The sequence below is a fragment of the Lepus europaeus genome, chromosome 8 (genome assembly GCF_033115175.1).
Source record: "Lepus europaeus isolate LE1 chromosome 8, mLepTim1.pri, whole genome shotgun sequence".
NCBI lineage: Eukaryota > Metazoa > Chordata > Mammalia > Lagomorpha > Leporidae > Lepus > Lepus europaeus.
This window is the reverse complement of record NC_084834.1, coordinates 107407598-107426842: the sequence shown is the minus strand read 5'-3', so window position 1 is coordinate 107426842 and position 19245 is coordinate 107407598. Positions and strand designations below refer to the sequence as shown.

Sequence of the window (19245 nt, the reverse complement as noted above, 5' to 3'; positions counted from 1 at the left end):
GCATGGAAAGCCAAGATACCATGGAAAAGAAAAAAAGAAGAAGACCTAAATTAAAGATCTCTGTGAGTGAGATCCCAGTGGAAAGAACAGGGCCATCAAAGAAGGAGGTACCTTTCTCTGAAGGGAGGAGAGAACTTCCACTTTGACTATGACCCTATCGGAATAAGATCAAAGTCAGCGAACTCTAAAGGCTTCCATAGCCCTGGCAACTCATGAACAAGACTTGAAATTTTTATAACTTATAATGAAAAAAATAAAACATTTTCCTTGAAGAAATAAAAGAAGTAACACATTTCAGTGCTGACATATGAATCTGAGATAACTGACTTAAAAATTGTGCCTGAGTCTCACGGCTAGATGATGAAAAGGATGAAGATGAAGATTGTCAGGGAATTGTGAAGGAGAAGAAGCTGCACTCTAAGCTGCCCTGCAAGAGGAGATCGCCAAACCGCAAACCACACCACCATAGCTACACAACCTGGGAAGTTGGTATTTGGGCGGGGCTAAACATGCTTTCCTTTGGAATGATCATCATACTGTTAGCTGCTCACACCAGGTTTAAAATCTGAACTTTTCTGAAGCATTTCAGCCACAGCAGATTTTCCCCAACTTGTTCCTGTAGGCCCAGATTCATATTTCAGATGGCTTGGAGCCATCTACTTAATTTCCCTTTTGTTCACTCTAGTTAGGCCTGAAAGTGTCTTCCTGTTTTAAGGTTGAGACTCTGGTCTGTTGCATTATTTTGTCCTGCATTAAATTGGGTTTTTCATAACTGTTGGCACTGTTGTGTCTACCTTTCTTTTCTTATGAGTTGTATATCCAATCTCTATTCTACTATCATAGTTTTCTGTTCCTTTCCCCATAAAACCATTGGTAATTTATCTATATTTATTTGCCATGACACTGTAATTCTTATCATATCAATCTTTTCTACAGATTGGTTCTCTCCAGATTTGCTTTCATAAGACTTCTCGTTCTTTTGTTCATACAGTTTTTCTGAATGAAATTCTTGGCTTTAAACCCTGTTTTCCCAAAGGTGTTGGCCTTTACAGTCTGCTTCAGTCTAGTGTCTACAATGTGCTGGTTGCCATTGAGGACCCTGGAAATAGCATTAGTAGCTTGATCAGAACCCAGATTCTTAAAGATAATTCTCTTTCTCCAGGATTACCAGTTAGTTCACTATAACCCGCTTTCTTCTTCAGTGTTCTCTGTGTTGCTGGAAGCTGTGTTTTGCACATGTTTCAGTGACTTTGGCTGGGCCCTGGGGCTACCCTCAACTCCATGATGCAGGTATTGGTGAGGGTGCTCATGGTGCTGGTGGTTGCAGGAACAATAGTGGTAGTGGTGTGGCTGCTGCTACCACTACAAGGGGTGATAGTACGGATGGTAGTGGCTGTAATGGTATTGACATTTTGCCTGGCTGGGCTTCTCCCTGAAAGCGACTGAGACTTCCTGGCTGATGGTGCAGGCTGCTGCACTGTCAGGATTTGAGCTCCATGCAAGAATCCATTTCATGTCTCTCTGTGAACACCTGGTATTCCCAGCAATCCTTGTAATCCTCTGCCTCCATTGTCACACAGCATTCTCCTTGCATTTATTTTTATTATTAGGATACCAGTCATATTGTATTAAGGGCCCAATCTACTCCAATAAGAGTTTACTTAGACTAATTATATTTTCAATGACCCTATTATGAAACAGAGTAACATTCTGAGATTCCAAAAGGACAATATATTGTGAGAGACATTATCCAACACATTACAATGGATAAATATAAGAAACAAATCGCAATGATTCCTAAATTCTTAGTTGGCATGACAGGGTAAGTTGTTAGGTCATTTATTGATATGGTGAAGATTGAGGAAAGAACAAGTTAGGAGTTGTATTCAGAAAAAGGGTCATTCTGGCTACACATATAGAAATTACTTAGGTACTTAGGTATGTAGATCAAAAAGGCAGTTGTTATATAAATTTAGAATTTACAGCAGGTGTGCGGAGAGATACATTAGGACTCCTTAAACCAGAAATTGAACATGATCAGCCAAGTTTAAGCTAATCCCCAGGGTAAATCAACACACAAGGGTTGGAATGGGAGGAAATATCAGAAGGGAGGTGAGAAGATGTAACGGCTGAGTTAATGGAGAAACACAGGAATTATCTGGTTGGGGATTTCAAATGAAGAGAAGTGTGCTACTTCAAATGAGAAGTGATGATTGACTACCAAATGTCACTAAGAGATTGAGTAAAAAGAGCCCAAATTAACAAGATGAAGTTGTTAGTATCCTTGGGAAAAAAACTGCTGTCAGGAGTGAAGCAAAAATTGTTGGGACTGGTTTAATAAGAGAACAACATGTAAGATTGTGGAAAAAAAGCAATGTTGATACTTCTATAATAGTTGTCATATAGGTAACTTGAAGCACTGGAGAGATATAGAAGTTCAGTATTAGGGATATTTTTTTTCTTTACACTAAGGAGATACTGGGGCAAGTGTTTGGCATAGCAGTTAAGGCACTTCCTGGGACACCCACATCCCATATCAGAGTGCCTCAGGTCATGTCCTGGCTCTGTTTCTAATCCTGGCTTGCTTCCAAGGCACACCATGGGAAGAAGCAGGTGATGCCTCAACTAAGTGGGTCAGTGCCTCCTTTTTAGGAGACCCAGGTTGTGTTCCCAGCTGCCATCCTAGAGCTATCCTAATCTTGGCTGCTGTGAGCCTTTGGGGAGTCACCCAGAAGATGGGGGATCTTTCTCTCCATCTCTGTTTCTCTGCCTCTCTGTATCCTTGCCTTTAAAACATATAAATGAGAACTAAATAGGAAGATGGGCAATATAACTGGATGCACAAGTCTTGTACCATTCTTATAATAAGGGCAGGCAAACATTAGATATAAGGAAAGATAGAATATTGCTAGAGGTATATCATTGCATAAACAGAAAGGAATGGAATCAAATGTCCAAGTGGAGGAATTGTTTAGGAATAGCAATAATTCATCACAATAAACAATTACTCCTCAGTTAGAGGCAATGATTGCAGTTTTAAACAAGTCTTACTTTGTCGAGCATTTCTGGCTGAATTCATGTAACCCAGGGATAGAATACCTTGTTGCTCTGGTATAAGTGGTGTGTGCAGTGTGGAGCAACAAGGAATGCCTGTCATGTTAGGAATACCTAACTCTAAACCTGACTACTGTATAGATATGGAAATTGAAAAAATGAAAGAGTGAGTGCATTTCATAGCATCACTTAGATACTACATGGGAGTTGTTAAACACATTTCACTCTTGTAGCTCTTTCCCTAGAGTGATCACAAAATTTTATGTCTAATGTAGCTCTTTTTCTGTGTGGTGAAAAACACAAGTACAATAATTACAAGGAGAAATGGATATCAACCTAGCTGTTTCAGGAGCAAATGAGACCAAAATGCAATCATCCTATCTTTTCTTCTACCTTTTCATATCCTTTAATATTCAACTTAAAAAATTATATTCAGGGCTTGTGTTGTAGCGTCAGCATCCCATATGAGCACTGGTTCAAGTCCCAGCTGCTCCACTTCCGATCCAGCTCTCTGCTGTGGCCTGGGAAAGCAGTACAACATGGCTAAGTGTTTGGCCCCCTACACCTCTGTAGGAGACCCAGAAGAAGCTCCTGGCTCTTGATCCCTGGCTTTAGATCATCCCAGGGCCAGCCATTGTGGCCATTTGAGAAATGAACCAGCAGATGGAAGACTTTTTGTCTTTCCCTCTCTCTCTGTAACTCTGCCTTTCAAATAAATAATAATAAATAATAAAAAAATTCTATTCAATATCAAAACAGTTTTCCATGATTGTTTTCATCAATAGTAACCTAAGTTTACATTAAAAAGAATGATAACATTGGAAATATAATAAAGACAGAACAACTTAAGTATGCCTAAAGGATTAATTTATTGAAATGACTGGAAAGGAAGTAGAGTCTGAAAGAAATAGTAGTAAGAATTATTTTTGAACATATTTTGGCATTGCTATAACACTTCCATTTCAATGTTGAATTTTGATGGTACTACCTGAATTACAATTTGTAAAGTATAAACAATTTACATGTCAGATTCAAATTAAATGAAATTTCATTTAAGGCATAAAATAAATAAAAGAGTAAGGATTCATTTTCCCATATGGATTAGTTAAAAAATATTTAGTTTCTGATGACATGGTGGAAAGACGGAGAAGATGCCAGAGTTCCAGTCTCAGCCAATTCTGTGGAATCCAGAGCAAATGAAGAATTAGTTACGTTACATGATATGATTACTAATCTATTTCCATTTGTAATTTTGCTGTGACTCATTAATAAAAAAATTATATCACAATGGTTCTAAATATCAGTTCACTTATAATTTGTTAGTGAAATATCTATTCTGTTATTATCTCAAAAGGTTTTGTGTCATTAAGATCCTAAAATATCATCTTCTCTTTCTTGTTTTGGCTTTTTTTTTTAAACTTATTTTAAGTCAACACATAAAACTTGTACATTTTACAGTGAGCATTAAGTTTAGTGGATAAGATGTCTATGTCCCACACTGGAAGGCCTTACATTGGCTCCTGACTGTGGCTTCTTACTCCGGCTCCCCACCAATGCAGACCTTGGGTGTTAGTGATGTTAACTTAAGTCACTGGGTTCTTGCGACACATATAAGAGACCTCAGTTGAGTTCCTGGCTCCTGTTACTAGTCCAGTCCTGGCCATTGACAGCATTTGAAGAATGTACTAGCACATGGGGACTTTCTCTTTCCCTTTCTCTTTCTCTGTCTCTTTATACCCATACATTTATGAGGTGATATGTGATGTTTTGTTATATTTTGTATAATGTCCAAGTCAGGATACATGTATCTATCATCCTCTTCCCTTTTTAATCCTTACATTTGGATTGAATAATTTTATTTTGACCTCTGAATCAAAAGACAGATTTAAGTGAACCAAATACAAAGTTTATAAGGTTTAAACTGGAAATGATAATGCAAGTTGGTTTTCAACTAAAGCTCAAAAATATTTATATAAAAATAAAAGAAGCCATATTTTTTATTTTTCTTAAGCATGATGAACACCAAATGTAAGGATACTGGCCCTCAAAAGCAAGCCAGTCAGATTTGTCAATATCACAGAAATAAAATTAAAAATTATTGTGAATTTCAAAGCTATATAATGTTAGCCTGGTAAATAATACTCAACCATTGAGAATAATCTTATAGGTAAGTTAGTATATGATGGAAACTGTCACTATTTTGGGCTAATGTAGGAGAATGAGTTGTAAAATGCTATCAAGTATAAAATAGTCTAATCTCCAAAGTCTCAAAACTTACCAAAAATGAGGAAAAGTTAGTAACTTTGAAATCCTCTTAGACCTTTAAAATAAACAAATACAAAATAAATAAATACACAGTTCACCACTGGAAAACACTTGCCTTAAATTGCTCAAAGTAATGAAGTCAGCATCTCTAATTTTTTAGCTCATGTAAACATATTAAAATAGGAAATAAGAAAAATTTTCAAACTATAGATAATAATAAATATTCTTAATTTAAAACCCATTCAGATAATTATATTTAATTCTAGCTTTAATTAACTTTGATCTACCTTAACTCAGAATTCTCAACTAACCAAGGAAATCAGAGTGCTACAATCTTTTACTTTAAACACACGGTTTTTTTTGCATGGTGGAGCAAAACTGTTGTATCAGCATTGCTGTGAGTGGGCTTTTGCATTGGAATTTGAGTACTAGGAGTTCTCCAGTCTAGGAATTCTCCAGGTTATCCCAAAGTATAGCTAGTATTGAGAATCACAGATCTAAAATATGATTTTGGGGGCCAGCACTTTGGCACAGCGGGTTAATGCCCTGGCCTGAAGCGCCAGCATCCCATATGGTCGCTGGTTCGAGACCTGGCTGCTCCACTTCCGATCCAGCTCTCTGCTGTGGCCTGGGAAGGCAGTAGAAGATGGTCCAAGACCTTGGGCCCCTGCACCCATGTGGGAGACCTGAAAGAAGCTGCTGCCTCCTGGCTCCTGGCTCCTGGCTTCAGATTCGCACAGCTCTGGGTATTGCAGCCAATTGGGGAGTGAACCAGTGGATGGAAGACCTCTTTCTCTCTCTCTCTCTCTCTCTCTCTCTCTCTCTCTCTCTCCTTCCCTCCCTCTGTGTGTGTGTAACTCTGACTTTCAAATAAATAAATAAATCTTTAAATAAAAATAAAATATGAATTTGGATCCATTTATTCTTTCATCCTAGAGCTCTTGAACTTATTCCACCATCACAAACACATCACAAACTCATTATGAGTGATATAGCAAAATAAGTAAGTTTGTACTTACATTAACTGGGGCTATTGGTTGAACCACAGGGTAGCCTTGGTGGGTAGGCAAAAGCAGTTCTTGGAGCAGCTGAAGGGTTTGGATAGGCATGTCCCTTTGAGGGTAGGGCACCACTTGCTGGGGAATAGGCATGAATTTGGACTGAGGAAGAGACAGCAGGGCCTGAGGATACACAACAGGAGTCTGGGGAAAAGGCTGGAAGACCTGGTGCATGAAGGGCAGGAGCTGGGGCAAAAGAAGGTGTTGATTTTTCATCTCCCTGAGATTCAGAATTTCAGAGTCAACAAAGGGGACCGTCTTTGGAGATTTAAGGAAGGGCATCAGTTTGTGCTTAGAGATAATGGTCTCTTTAGCCTTGGGGTCTTCCATTATTTCAGGCTGAAGGAGAGGTAGCAACATTTCAAGTTCAGCAAGTTTCAGGGTGTTCTGTGGAAGAGTAGGGTAGGAAATGGGCTCAACAAAAGGAAAGAGTGATTGAATAAAGGGGAGGATTTTATCCTGGAGTTTCTCCTGGAAAGAAGGAAAAGAATCTTTGAGTCCATGATTCAACTTTACTTTTAATTTATTATGATTTAATCTCCTGTCTGTTGGACAACCACATCTGCTTAGAAATTATCTTGGGTCATGTGAAGAAAAATGGGTAAAATGCTCTCAGAGAAATTCCTCCTTAACTCATCACTTCACAGGTGAATGCACAAAGCAAAATGAAGTCAAAATTTGAGGATTTCAATAATTCTTCACTATCCTGAGTTGCTTAGAAAGCTGAAGCTGTACACTTTGGTGCTTATGGATGTTGATCTTTCAACATAGAGTGTTGGTTAATAGACAAGATTGCTTTCTCATCATGAATGGAGGTCAATTTTACAATATTTAGAGAAACAACTCTGATGTTTCTTCTGATTTTTGTATTTTTAAAAACCAGTTTTAATTTGTAGCAAAACTCAGCGAGACCCATAACCTAGCTAGAGTCTAATATTACTTTCCTAGGTAAAAGGTAGTTTTCTCAGGGCTTTCAAGAGGCATCAATTTTATACGGCAATTTGATTTAAACAATATTTTGTGTGAGCATCAAATAATCCATTCATAAAATAAAAAGCTTTAAATATTATAGTTACATATATATGATCATAAATGTAAGTATAGGGTTTTATGATCTCCAAGAAACATCTTGGGTCTTTAACCAAACTCTGCTATTTAATTAAAGAGTAATACTATTACATTGTTGTGCACTCAGTGATGGTATACCTCACTTCTCTGATCTTTGTAATGAGAATACTCGAGCATTTTCAAGAAATGTTACTGTAATATCTACAAAATGTAAAATAAGTGAATATACCAGCTCATAAACATAACAGGGAAGGTATCCTTAAAAATACTCTTAGCTCAAAGGCGAAGACATCGAAGAGCAAAATGTGATCCAGGTTATACAGGTGGTACATGATCAACTGAGGATTTCTGCCTTGCTGCCTTTACAACTTTCATTACTATGTTCACCTTGAGAATTACAGGAACATAGTTTCCAACCTGGAAGTAATTATCCTAATATACCTTTACTTATATGAGGATGACTCAAAAAGTTCATGGAAAATGAAATTAAAAGATGTTTAATCTTGTGTAGAACATTTTGAAATCATGCATAAATTTTACATAATCTGTATTGTTAATGAATTTTTTGGAAATTGAATCTTTGCACCGATTTCAAAATCATTTGCACCGAATTAAACATTTTTAAATTTTATTTTCCACAAACGTTTTGAAGGCTCCTCATGTATCATTAGTAATATCATGAGGTATTTAGCCATAGTTGAAAAATTGATTATGAGTTTAAAAATGCATTTATTGCTTAGAAAGTATAATGATTTGGTTTATATTTATTTTACAATGCTTATTGGCTGTGTGGCATTTATTTTATTACTATTCTTCAGACTAAATATATGCATTTTAAATATTTTTGTATTATTATGTGTCATAATAATTTTAGAAATCCTCATCATGAACAAATACCTCTCTTTGCGGCTGTTCCACGTGCTTAACTTTCTCGAGTTTCTGCTAAAAACTATATATGTTATCACCTTTAAAAAGCTAGCATGGGAAACTTGGAAAATAATGACAATTTTGGAGGTCTTACCTTGTTGATATGTGGAATTTCCTTCAAAAAATGAAAAAGAAAATCATATTTAGTTTTAGTGAAAAACACTTAAATAGAAATAAAAAACGAATGCATTTAACAGGTTAATATGCATTCTTCTGTTGATAACTGAATAATTGCTGAAATTTTCATTTGTACTATTCTACATAAGTGTCTTGTATAAAAGAAAGTGAGATAAATACAACCAAGAGGTGAAAGAAAGCTAGTAAAAGTAGTACAAAAAGAGGTATTTAATTGCCTCTGATTTCTCTCTGAGGACAAATGATTTCTAACATACCATGTGATTCTAAAAAAAAAAAAATAGCCATTGAAAATACATTTAAATAACAATACAAGCATAATAATAGTAATACAGTTTACTTATATGTAAGGCTTCCAGTGAATTATAGGAAATAAATACCTCCTCAATGGATCTTATGGCTTTTGTGAAAAGACATTGTTCTACTATTTACTAAACAGATGATGGTATACCAAAAAAGAATTGTGGAAGGATACATATCTACCTGGTTCTGCCAGGAAGATTTCTCATTGCTTCTTGTTTACTAAAGTGACACTTCTAATTACAAAAAGTATGTCCCTTTGCATATCTGCCTGTTGGTGCATTGCAGGCTCTGTACTGTCATGACATCTGGATTTTCTCAGTTTGTGCACTGCTTCCAGTCAATGTCTCATCCGCAGAAAGGACTGGATAACTGTTACATGTGAATGAGGTTAGGTCAGAAGGAGTCCAGAAACCAGGACTATACAGCTCATCGAACAAGGGATGAGGTGCTGGCAAACGGACACAACTGAGGTAGTAAGCCTACATAGAAAGATCTAGAATAGTGACTCTCCAGCATTTATTCTGATTGTAACCATATATAAAGGGAATTTACATCAGAACTTACATGTCAGAACATGACATCTGTGTAACTTCTGTGATGTAACGTAATGTGGTACCCTGATTCACTGCTCTAAAAAAGGGAAATTGCCCCTGAAAGAAGCTTGTCTTACCTCGCTGCTGGAAACACTTCCTACAGTCTGTAAAGAAAAAAGGGAAAAGGTCAACAACCAGCTAAGAGCCATTTCAGAGAATGTTACTGCTTTACGGCTGGAATATTTTCTCTGGAGAAAAAAAATTCTTACCTCAGTTGGAACACTGAGTGGTTCCTTCTGAAAAAGAAAAAAAAAAATCATTTCTCTTTCTATAGCTAATTCATGATTAAACATGTTTTCTAGTTAATTTTTAGCTCCATAAAATTCTTTCACAAATTTGAGAAATAAGAACATATTATGTGCCTTTTAAAAAACTTGAAATATTGCTTTAAAGTGGTACAGAAACCATTTATCTCAGTTTGGGGGCTTACAAGAAACTGTTGAGACAATGGCTGGATGTAAATGGCTTTCACGGAAACCAAGCAAGTTCTGCAGAAACCCTCAGTGGCTTGTATGCTACTGTTGGCAATGTTGTTTGTAAGTGGGTACATAGTTCCCTGTATCTTCATTATTGAGAACTTTATTTTGCACATACCTCCCTTGCAAGAGCGAGAGCCACCAGGCAGGCGAGGATGAGGACCTTCATGACTGCCAAGTCCTGTGAATGGAGAAACAAGGGAATGCTAATCAATTAGCCAATCAGGTCAATGTTTCTACTTGAGTAGGGTTAGTGTTCCTTTAAAATACATCTAAGTTAATGCAGTAAAAATGCTTACACTTGACAGAAATTTTGTCAAATGACCAAATTCAAAATCTTCCCTGTCTCCTGATGCATAAGTATAAAATTCAAATTTCTCTACTCTCCTCCATGCTTCTGGTTTTCTCTCTCACTCACACTACCACTCTTTAATTTTTGAAAGGGATAAAGTTATCAATATGTACATAAATATGTATTGATTCACATATTCAAAAATATTTATTTAGAGTCTATTTGTCAGTGTCCAGATACTAGGAATACAGCAGTGAGCAAAATAGTAAGATTTTCATCCTAAATCAGACTCAATTCTACAACAGGTAACTGATCAAGAAAATGCATAAAATTATAATTGACCTTTTACTTTGATCTTTTTTTCTGCCAAACAGTTGCCATGGATATTTAGTTGACTCTTATCTGCTTTATCTGCTCATTTTCCATGATACTGAAATTTTCAATTTGGTGTTTCCTTTATTTGCTTCATTCTCCAGATGACTTTTTAGACTGATAGGTTTGAGTTTTCTCCATCTATCCCCACTGTGTAGTCTTCCTCCCCATACACCAAATCATGTCTCTTCTCATTATGCCATATGATTTTAGAGATAACTCTCCAGGCTGCTTCTCTTGTTATTAAAATGCACACTGATCCCTTGCTGCTTCCTCTTACCTACTCCCTAACCCTAAGCTACCTCTTATGAAATATATGTTAATACTTTTGATCAAAATATACTAAATGGCCTCTATGATTTTCTTGTTGCATTTAAAAAAAATTATCTGAAAGACAGAGACATACACAAGACAGAAAGACAATCAGGGAACTCCTATCTGTTAGGTCACTCCCCAAATGCCAGCAAAGGCTGGGGCTGGGTCAGGACAAATCCAAGAGCTGTGAACTCATGGCAGGCCTCCCACCTGGGTGGCAAGTGTCCAACTACTTGAGCCATTACCTATTGCCTCTCAGGCTGTGCATTAGCAGGAAGCTGGAGTTGGAGCAGAGTTAGGACTCAAAGCCAGGCACTCTAACATGGAGACAGACATCCCAAGGAGCACTTTAACCACTAAGCCAAATATCCTCCCTTTCTCTTACATTTTAAATAATTTGTTTCAAAGACTAATTTTTATGTATACCATAATAATATTTGACACTCGATCTTCATTTTCATATTTTTAAACTAAATTTCTGAAATAAAACAGTTCTCAGAATAAAGCTTTGGTTCTGAAAACTGTCATTTCCTGGGCCTACTGCTGTGGCATAGTGGGTTTAGCCTCCACACGCAGCATGGGCATCCTATGTGGATGCAGGTTTAAGTCCTCACTGCTCCACTTCCAATCCAGCTCCCCGCTAATGGCCTGGGAAAGCAGTGGAGGATAGCCCAAGAGCTTGGACCCCTGCACCCACATTGGAGAACCAGAAGAATCTCTTGATTCCTGGCTTTGGCCTGGCCCAGCCCTGGCCATTGTAGCTATTTGGGGAGTAAACCAACAGAAAGAAGACCTCTCTCTTTGTCTTTCCCTTCCTCTCTCTCTGAAACTCTGCCATTCTGATAAATAAAATGAATCTTAAAAAAAAATCCTTCCCAATAGTTGAAGGTTGAAATAATTCTATTTGTGAAAATATTTTTTGTGTTTCTTATGAATGGTTTATAATTATTTATTAATTTTACCTTGCCTGAGACACCATAAATTTCCAAATGAGTTTTTCTTGTAAAGAGTTAAAAAAATGAAGCACAAGGCAATAGACCAGTAAAGTAAGAAGAATCCCACTGCATTTTCTATCTCTTTCACGTAGTATTTTGTATACTAGTTTTTAAGCAAGAATTTTATTATAGATTGGTGTACTCTACTCTTTTCAAATCACCTATTTCCTTTGTGTTTTGTTTGCAAGACATCTTTGTCTCATGTAGAATTTTCTTAAAATGTAGAATAATTTGATTTTTAAGTTTAACTCTGTATCTCCATGTCTCCATTATAATATTATTTTGAAATATTATAAACTAGATGATAAACTGGGAAACTGGAGAGTCTAGACAACTTAACTCTAATGAGTACATGCTTCTCCTAAAAAGCTTATGAATATTTAGGATATTGTATGTTCCTACTCCCTCCATCTGTTTCTTGACTCACTATGCTACATATTGGTGAAAAAAAACTTTCCCAATAATTATTTATCTTTTCAAGCTATAATTTAAATATATTTGTTTTATGGTTTTAATATGTTAAGTGAATTTGAAGACATTTAATTCAAGAAATAGAAATCATCTTAATATTTAGTATTAACTAGTTTTGCTACATATATTAAATTAGTTACTACACTGTATAGGATTTACAAGACCTATATGATCTTAGTATGTTTTACTAAGTATTCCTAGGCATCCTATTTTTTCTAAGTGTTAAAAATAATTTTAGTACTACCTTAGGTAACTTTATTTCAAAAACTATATTTTAATCATATTCTGAAATAAAAGTTTAGTGAGTAAATGAAATTAATACCTAGAATTCTTACCTTTATTCCAAGGTGGAGGACAAGAAGTGAAAATGAAGCTGGGTGGATGATGTTCTCTGCTTTTGGGGATGCTTATATACTGCATTTAATGACATGCTAATTTTGTGGTTTGAAAAAAAAATCGATTTTGAGTTTCAATTCCAAGAAGCTCACATGATTAGAAAATGATTTCTACTCATTATTTCTCCCCAGAAATTCTGGGGAGCATTGAGACAAGGCAGTAATTCATAGGCCTATAAAGGAAATGTGTCCAGGAAATGAATTGCCCAATAACAAACACAATGGCTGGAGAAGAGCAGTGCTCCAGCCTAGTCTCCAAGATACTAATGTGAGCACTATTAGGTTTCTTTTGGGTCTAGGGAGGCCTAAAGATCTCAACTGTAGGAAAATTCTATATGAACACCAATGATATACAGGGCCTCACAAAGACCATGACTTCGTGATAATCTGAACAGTCCTTTATGCCATAGTGGAGAAATTAACAAAGCAGCTAGTTCATGAGGACAGCTTAGTCAAATGAGGTCAACTGTTTAGTGTCAAGAACCATTTGATTTAGAAAAAATAAATCTTTCAGCTCAAACCAATATTTTGCACACAAAAGGAGTATACCTCCCTGTAACGTGGGACAAGTCAAAAATGGAAACTGGATGGCTACTACAGGTTTTCTGGTGATGTATTTACCTGATGAATACTCATTATCTTTTTCTGCTGTTGGCATGCTAGTAATAATAATAGATACTTTTTACAAATTATTAAGCCCAGTCCTGGCATTAAGCACTTTACCGATAGTATCTTATACAATTATCACAAAAACATGTTGAGGCATCTATCCTCCAGGTTGAAGTTATTGAGATACCAAAAGTTTAAGTAACCTGCTCAAAATTGTATTGATTGGTAATGACAAGGACACCATTTAAATTTAGATTTATATGACTACAGGCAATTCTCTTTGATAACATGTATATATCACAGGCCTTGTCTTAACTCTCCTAAGATGTTGTTTAAAAAAGTGCAGAATTTAATTATGGCTGGACTGGAGAAATAAACAAAAAAAAAATGTGAGTGTGAGCAGAGCAGCTTGTCATTAAGGAACTGTTATTTTCATGAAACTATCAAGAATGAGTAGAATTTTGAGGAAAGATGAAATAGGAATAAAATATTTCAGCTAAAGTCAATGCAAGAACTTGAAGGGCAATATATTAAGTGTAGGGAAACATAGAAATTTTAGAGTCCAATTACAATTGCAGAGGTTTGATGGAGTCAGGTCATGGATATCTAGATCTCAAGTGTGTTAATGTGTCATATACTTCAGTAGCAACTGGAAACAATGGTAAATATTTGAAAGAAAGTTGGATTGTGCAATTTCTTGAATTTTATGACTTAATGACAATAACTCAGGTGAACTAGCAAGGGGATTTTATGTGATATCATTACAGTAATCTAAGACAGATAATACTTTTATCTCAATTAGGGAGATGGTGCAGGGCATCCTAGACAGAGGAAGGTAAATTAATCATTAAAACATGGGAGTATGGAAAATTGGGAAAAATCTATGTCTGTACTATGATTGAGTGATTGGAAAATTATACATCATAAAACAAGGAACAAGAGTCTGAGTCAAATCTTGTGCATGGTAAGTTTGAATGTGTTCAGGTTTTGTGCTCAAGGGAGAAGTCATCAATCAGTACACTTACAGAGATGATTCCTCTTCTCAAGTGAGTATATGCACTTCTCTAGGGAAAGGGTAGCAAGTGAGAAAATAAATTTTCCAAGAATATAATCAAATAGCTTTGGTTACACACTGAATCATAGAGCAGAGAAATACAGAATGACAAGAACAAATTTGAAAGTCACTTTCTTCTTGAATTCTCTGTATTACTAGAAGAAATAAGAGAGGTCAAGAAATAAAATCCTATGAAGATGTGAAGTAGGATGGAAGTTGAAAGAGATTTTTAGATATAGCAAAGCATTATCACTACAGCCATTGAAATATACTCCAAATGGTTAGCAATTAAGTAATTCACAAGTAATTAAAGGTAACACATGTCTGCTGCTCTTCTGAGTCTCTTAGAAAAAGAGATCAAAAGATTTATGTGATGGTGGATGTATATTTAGAGACAGAATCATAAGAAGGTGTTTTTAGCATAGGGAGAAATTGTTACTTAAAGAGACCAATGGGGAGACAGAGATGAAAAAGATGGAAGGAGTGGGAACAAATGGATGGAATAAGTTCACTAGTATCAGGGTCTCAGTAATAAGACCTACAAAATGCACCAATTTTCTTGAGACAAGATAAGATGAGTAAATATTAAAGTTATTATGAGATATAAGCTAGGGATATTAGGCTGTCTTACTTTTCTAAATGAAGTGGAAATAGGGATTTCAACTGACATTGATGAAAGTCATTTTTCATTTTCAGATCTCTAAATGAAATGAGCCAAAATCAGAAAGAAAAGTACTGATTATTCTCACTTGTATGTGGAATGTAAAAAATATGCTGAATACATTAAAACAGAGTAGAATGATGGTTCCTAGTGGATATATGGTGGGAGCTGGAGAAATATAGGTCAAAATATAAGAAGTTCTTGTTATATAGGCTAAATAAGTGTAAAGATTTATATATAATATGAGAATTATAGCCAATGATATTTTATTGTTTCATAGAAATTTGCTGAGAATATATTTAAGATGTTCTTAATCACAAGAAAGAAAACACAGCTACATTTTGTGATGGATGGGTACATTAATTTGCTTGAGTGTACTATCATTTCAGTATAAATACATGAGGATACTTCAGAAAATTCATGTAAAATGTTCATTGTCTTTTTATCTATTCTTTTTTCCTCTCTCTCTCTCTCTCTCTCTCTCTCTCTCTCTCTCTCTCTCCCCTTTGGAAAGACAGTGATAGCTTCCATTCACTGATTTGCTCCCCAAATGGATGAAACAACCAGGACAGGGTAGGATCTAAGTCAAGAACTGGAAGTGTAATCTAGGTCCTCCCATGTGGGTGGCAGGAAATCAACTACTTGAGCCATCTCTGTTTTCTCCCAATGTCTGCATTATTAGGAAACTGAAGTCATGAGTAGTCAGGTATCAAACCCAGTTACTCCTACATGAGAAATGCATATCTTAACAATCATCATAACAAGTAGGCCAAACGCATTATTTTTAAATCCTTTTTCCATGAATTTTTTAAGCATTCTCATATACATATATGAAAACATCATGTTGTACCCTTTATAGTAAAGGTTCTACCTACGTAATAAGAGGAAATTTTTGGTTTAAAAAACCAATAAGCAGTGATTATGACGTACATAAGATCAGACATCAGATGTACAGCAGTTAAATATATGGCAAGATAGATCAAAGGCATTATTGAGGTAAGATTGGGGTTGATTATGTTTGTGTTGAAATTTTTAACAATGAGCTATTTATTGATATAGGAAGGAGGTGAACATGTAGTTGAGTACTGGCCGGCACTGTGGCTCAACAGGCTAATCCTCCGCCTTGCGGCGCCGGCACACCGGGTTCATATATGAGGTAAGATTGGGGTTGATTATGTTTGTGTTGAAATTTTTAACAATGAGCTATTTATTGATATAGGAAGGAGGTGAACATGTAGTTGAGTAAGAAACCAGAGTACTGGCCGGCACTGTGGCTCAACAGGCTAATCCTCCGCCTTGCGGCGCCGGCACACCGGGTTCTAGTCCCGGTCGGGGCACCGATCCTGTCCCGGTTGCCCCTCTTCCAGGCCAGCTCTCTGCTGTGGCCAGGGAGTGCAGATGGAGGATGGCCCAAGTGCTTGGGCCCTGCACCCCATGGGAGACCAGGAGAAGCATCTGGCTCCTGCCATCGGATCAGCGCGGTGCGCTGGCCGCAGTGTGCCTACCGCGGCGGCCATTGGAGGGTGAACCAACGGCAAAAGGAAGACCTTCCTCTCTGTCTCTCTCTCTCACTGTCCACTCTGCCTGTAAAAAAAAAAAAAAAGAAACCAGAGTACTAAAAAGGACTTTAATGACTAGGAATATTAAAAATGTAAATACCAGACATAATGAGAGTGAGAAATCTTAAGAAGTGTAAGATTAGAGCTTTTATCCTGATGGGAATTTTAGCAAAGAGACTCTATAGATCACAATAGATCCAATAAATACCCAGGCGTTTCAAAACCCTGAAAATAAGTGGTTTGAAGATTGTTGAAAGGAAGGACTGAAATAATTCCATAGTAACTAACGATGTTTTGCTAGATACTTAATATAGTTGCCCAAAAACAACAATGAATGATTGGCATCATTTTTAACTCCAAGGAGATAAAAATCTCATAGGAAAACAAATGAGAAAACTGCCTTTTTCTGTAATATAATAAATAAATAAATAAAACTTTAATAAATAAAAATTTAATAAACCGATAATAAAGTGCAATAGACAGGAAGGGAAGATGGTCATAGGGTTAATGTTAGGTCATTAGTCCTGAGCAGAATGTTGAAGCCAGATTTTAAAAATGTGAACATAGGTGCTGGCACGGTGGCACAATAGGTTAATCCTCTACCTGCTGCACTGGCATACCATATGGGCACTGGCTCTAGTCCTGGCCGCTCCTCTTCCAATCCAGATCTCTGCTGAGGCCTGAGTCCTTGGGCCCCTGCACTCACATGGGGGACCATGAAGAAGCTCCTGGCTCCTGGCTTCGGACTGGCCCAGCTCCAGCCATTGTGGCCATTTAGGGGAGTGAACCAATGGAAGAAGACCTTTCTCTCTGTCTCTCCTTTTCACTGCCTGTAACTCTACCTTTCAAATAAATAATAAATAAAATCTTTTTAAAAATGTTAAAAAGGTAGACATAAAAGGGGAAGAGAATTCTAGGCTGAAAATGAAGAAAGAGGGGAATCTTGGGTATAAGAAGCAAGTAACTGCAACTAAATGAAGTTGTGAATTTAGATCATGAAGTAAAAAGAAATAGATGTCAAGAACAGAGAAAGAGAAATGGGACAGACGATGGAGAGCAAGGCATGCTGTTCTCCTAAAGCTGTGAATTTTGCTCTGTAGATGGCAGGGATCTGTTGAAGCTTTGTCAGGTGGAGAGTAACATTTAGAATGGCTACTTCTAGAGAGCAAAATATCAGTGCAGATTTATTCAAATGGGACTGTCTAGGTTTAGACTAATGTTTTTTGTTGTTATTGTTTTCTATTTGTTTTGTTTTGCTTCTGCAGTAAATATTTATTGCTTATAATCATGGATGCATAGAAAAAGATGGAAGCAAAAAAAAACAGAACTGAAGTCCAAAAAGGAACAGGGTCTTGACAGAGAGAGAAGCTGAGGCAGGCCTCCAAACACTTGATTTTTTTCCTTTTTACCGAAGCCTTGTTGCTTCTTTAGTTACTGATATTTATAAAAAGTAGTTAACTGATTGTGTTTGATGACACTTATTCTTGTGATATTTTTCTATTCTTTTCCAATAACATATATTCGACACAAGCACACAAGCTTCTAAAGTAGTCAGGAGGAGTATTGACCTAACTAGTGACTTTCATCCATACCATAGCTTGAAATAGTGTCATGCTAGACTTATGGGACAGAGACTCACTCCTGATTGTCATAGGTATTGTATATTGTTTAGACAACCCAATGTCTATTGTATGCTGAAAATTTCAGCTTTATTTGTTATAAGGCTACATTCATACTGAGCCAGGAGGAGGCCAGGAAAAAAAAATGATGAAATGGCTTCAATGTCCTAAATCCAACCAGGAAAGGCCGTGGCTGCCCGGTGTGCCCTTCTGTATTAGCTAAGGTTGCCAAGGCCACAGGCAGCAAAGCTTGATTTCTCAGAAAATTAGTACAAAAGCAGGCATGTCCTAACTGTTCTCCATTTCCCCTTTAGTTTCTCAGCAAAATGTTTCACATCGTTGTGCAATAAAGAAGCCTTTTCTTTGGGACTCTGGCAACGGATTTGAAGTGTCGATGATCATTACACTCACAGTCAACGAGGCCAGAAGAGTAGGCCAAACCATTATCAAAAAAGTATTAACAATGCACCAAGAGACTTTTCCAGGAAAAAAATATTCGAGAAGTCAGAGATTTAAGATGAACCAAAGTGCTAGCAGCTGGGTAAGAGTAAGAAGCTTGTGACAAGTAAGAGGAAAATTATCCTGTGGGGAATCCAGGATTTGGAATGAGCCACTTAGAAGTTGCCATTTTCAGACAGTAAAATGAGAATTGCACCCACTGAAAATTTATGATGATCTTGGGTGAGGAGCAAGATATTAGCAGTGTTAAATGTTCTAGGATTATTTGTCATATACAGAATTTGTTCGGCTACATTTCTTTCCAAATATTGGGTAATGATTCTGAAATATACAAGAAGGATATTTGACTGAAGCCTTGCAAATAACAAAGAAGTAAACAGATATGAAATTAGGATAAAGAGTAAAAAAAAAAAATGTTCGAAAAAAAGAACTGAAACAAACCCTCAAACCCTAGATATCATCACTGGATATTCTAATGATATTTTAGAAAAAAAGGGGCCACTTTGGACCTTAAAATTTGCATTGTTTTCTAGAAATACTACAGCTATTTAAGGATAGAACTGGA

At 36.5% G+C, this 19245-nt stretch overlaps 1 protein-coding gene across 1 annotated transcript; it reads right to left on the bottom strand.

Annotated features, from left to right (window-relative positions):
* Positions 1–1241: 1241 nt before the first annotated feature.
* Positions 1242–10048, bottom strand: CSN2 (casein beta). Its single transcript, XM_062198932.1, has 7 exons — positions 9998–10048; positions 9613–9639; positions 9481–9507; positions 8467–8487; positions 8343–8387; positions 6339–6848; positions 1242–1472 (listed from the first exon to the last, which is right to left on the bottom strand). The coding sequence occupies exons 1-7, from the start codon at positions 10046–10048 to the stop codon at positions 1242–1244; spliced, it is 912 nt and encodes a 303-aa protein (XP_062054916.1).
* Positions 10049–19245: the final 9197 nt, after the last annotated feature.

Coding starts and splice junctions, on each gene's coding strand:
- CSN2 (XM_062198932.1), bottom strand. CDS start 10,048: ATGAAGGTCCTCATCCTCGCCTGCCTGGTGGCTCTCGCTCTTGCAAGG. Junction 9,508..9,612: donor CACTCAGTGTTCCAACTGAG/GTAAGAATTTTT, acceptor TTTTCTTTACAG/ACTGTAGGAAGTGTTTCCAG. Junction 1,473..6,338: donor AACCAATAGCCCCAGTTAAT/GTAAGTACAAAC, acceptor CTGACAGTGCAG/CAGCCTGCACCATCAGCCAG.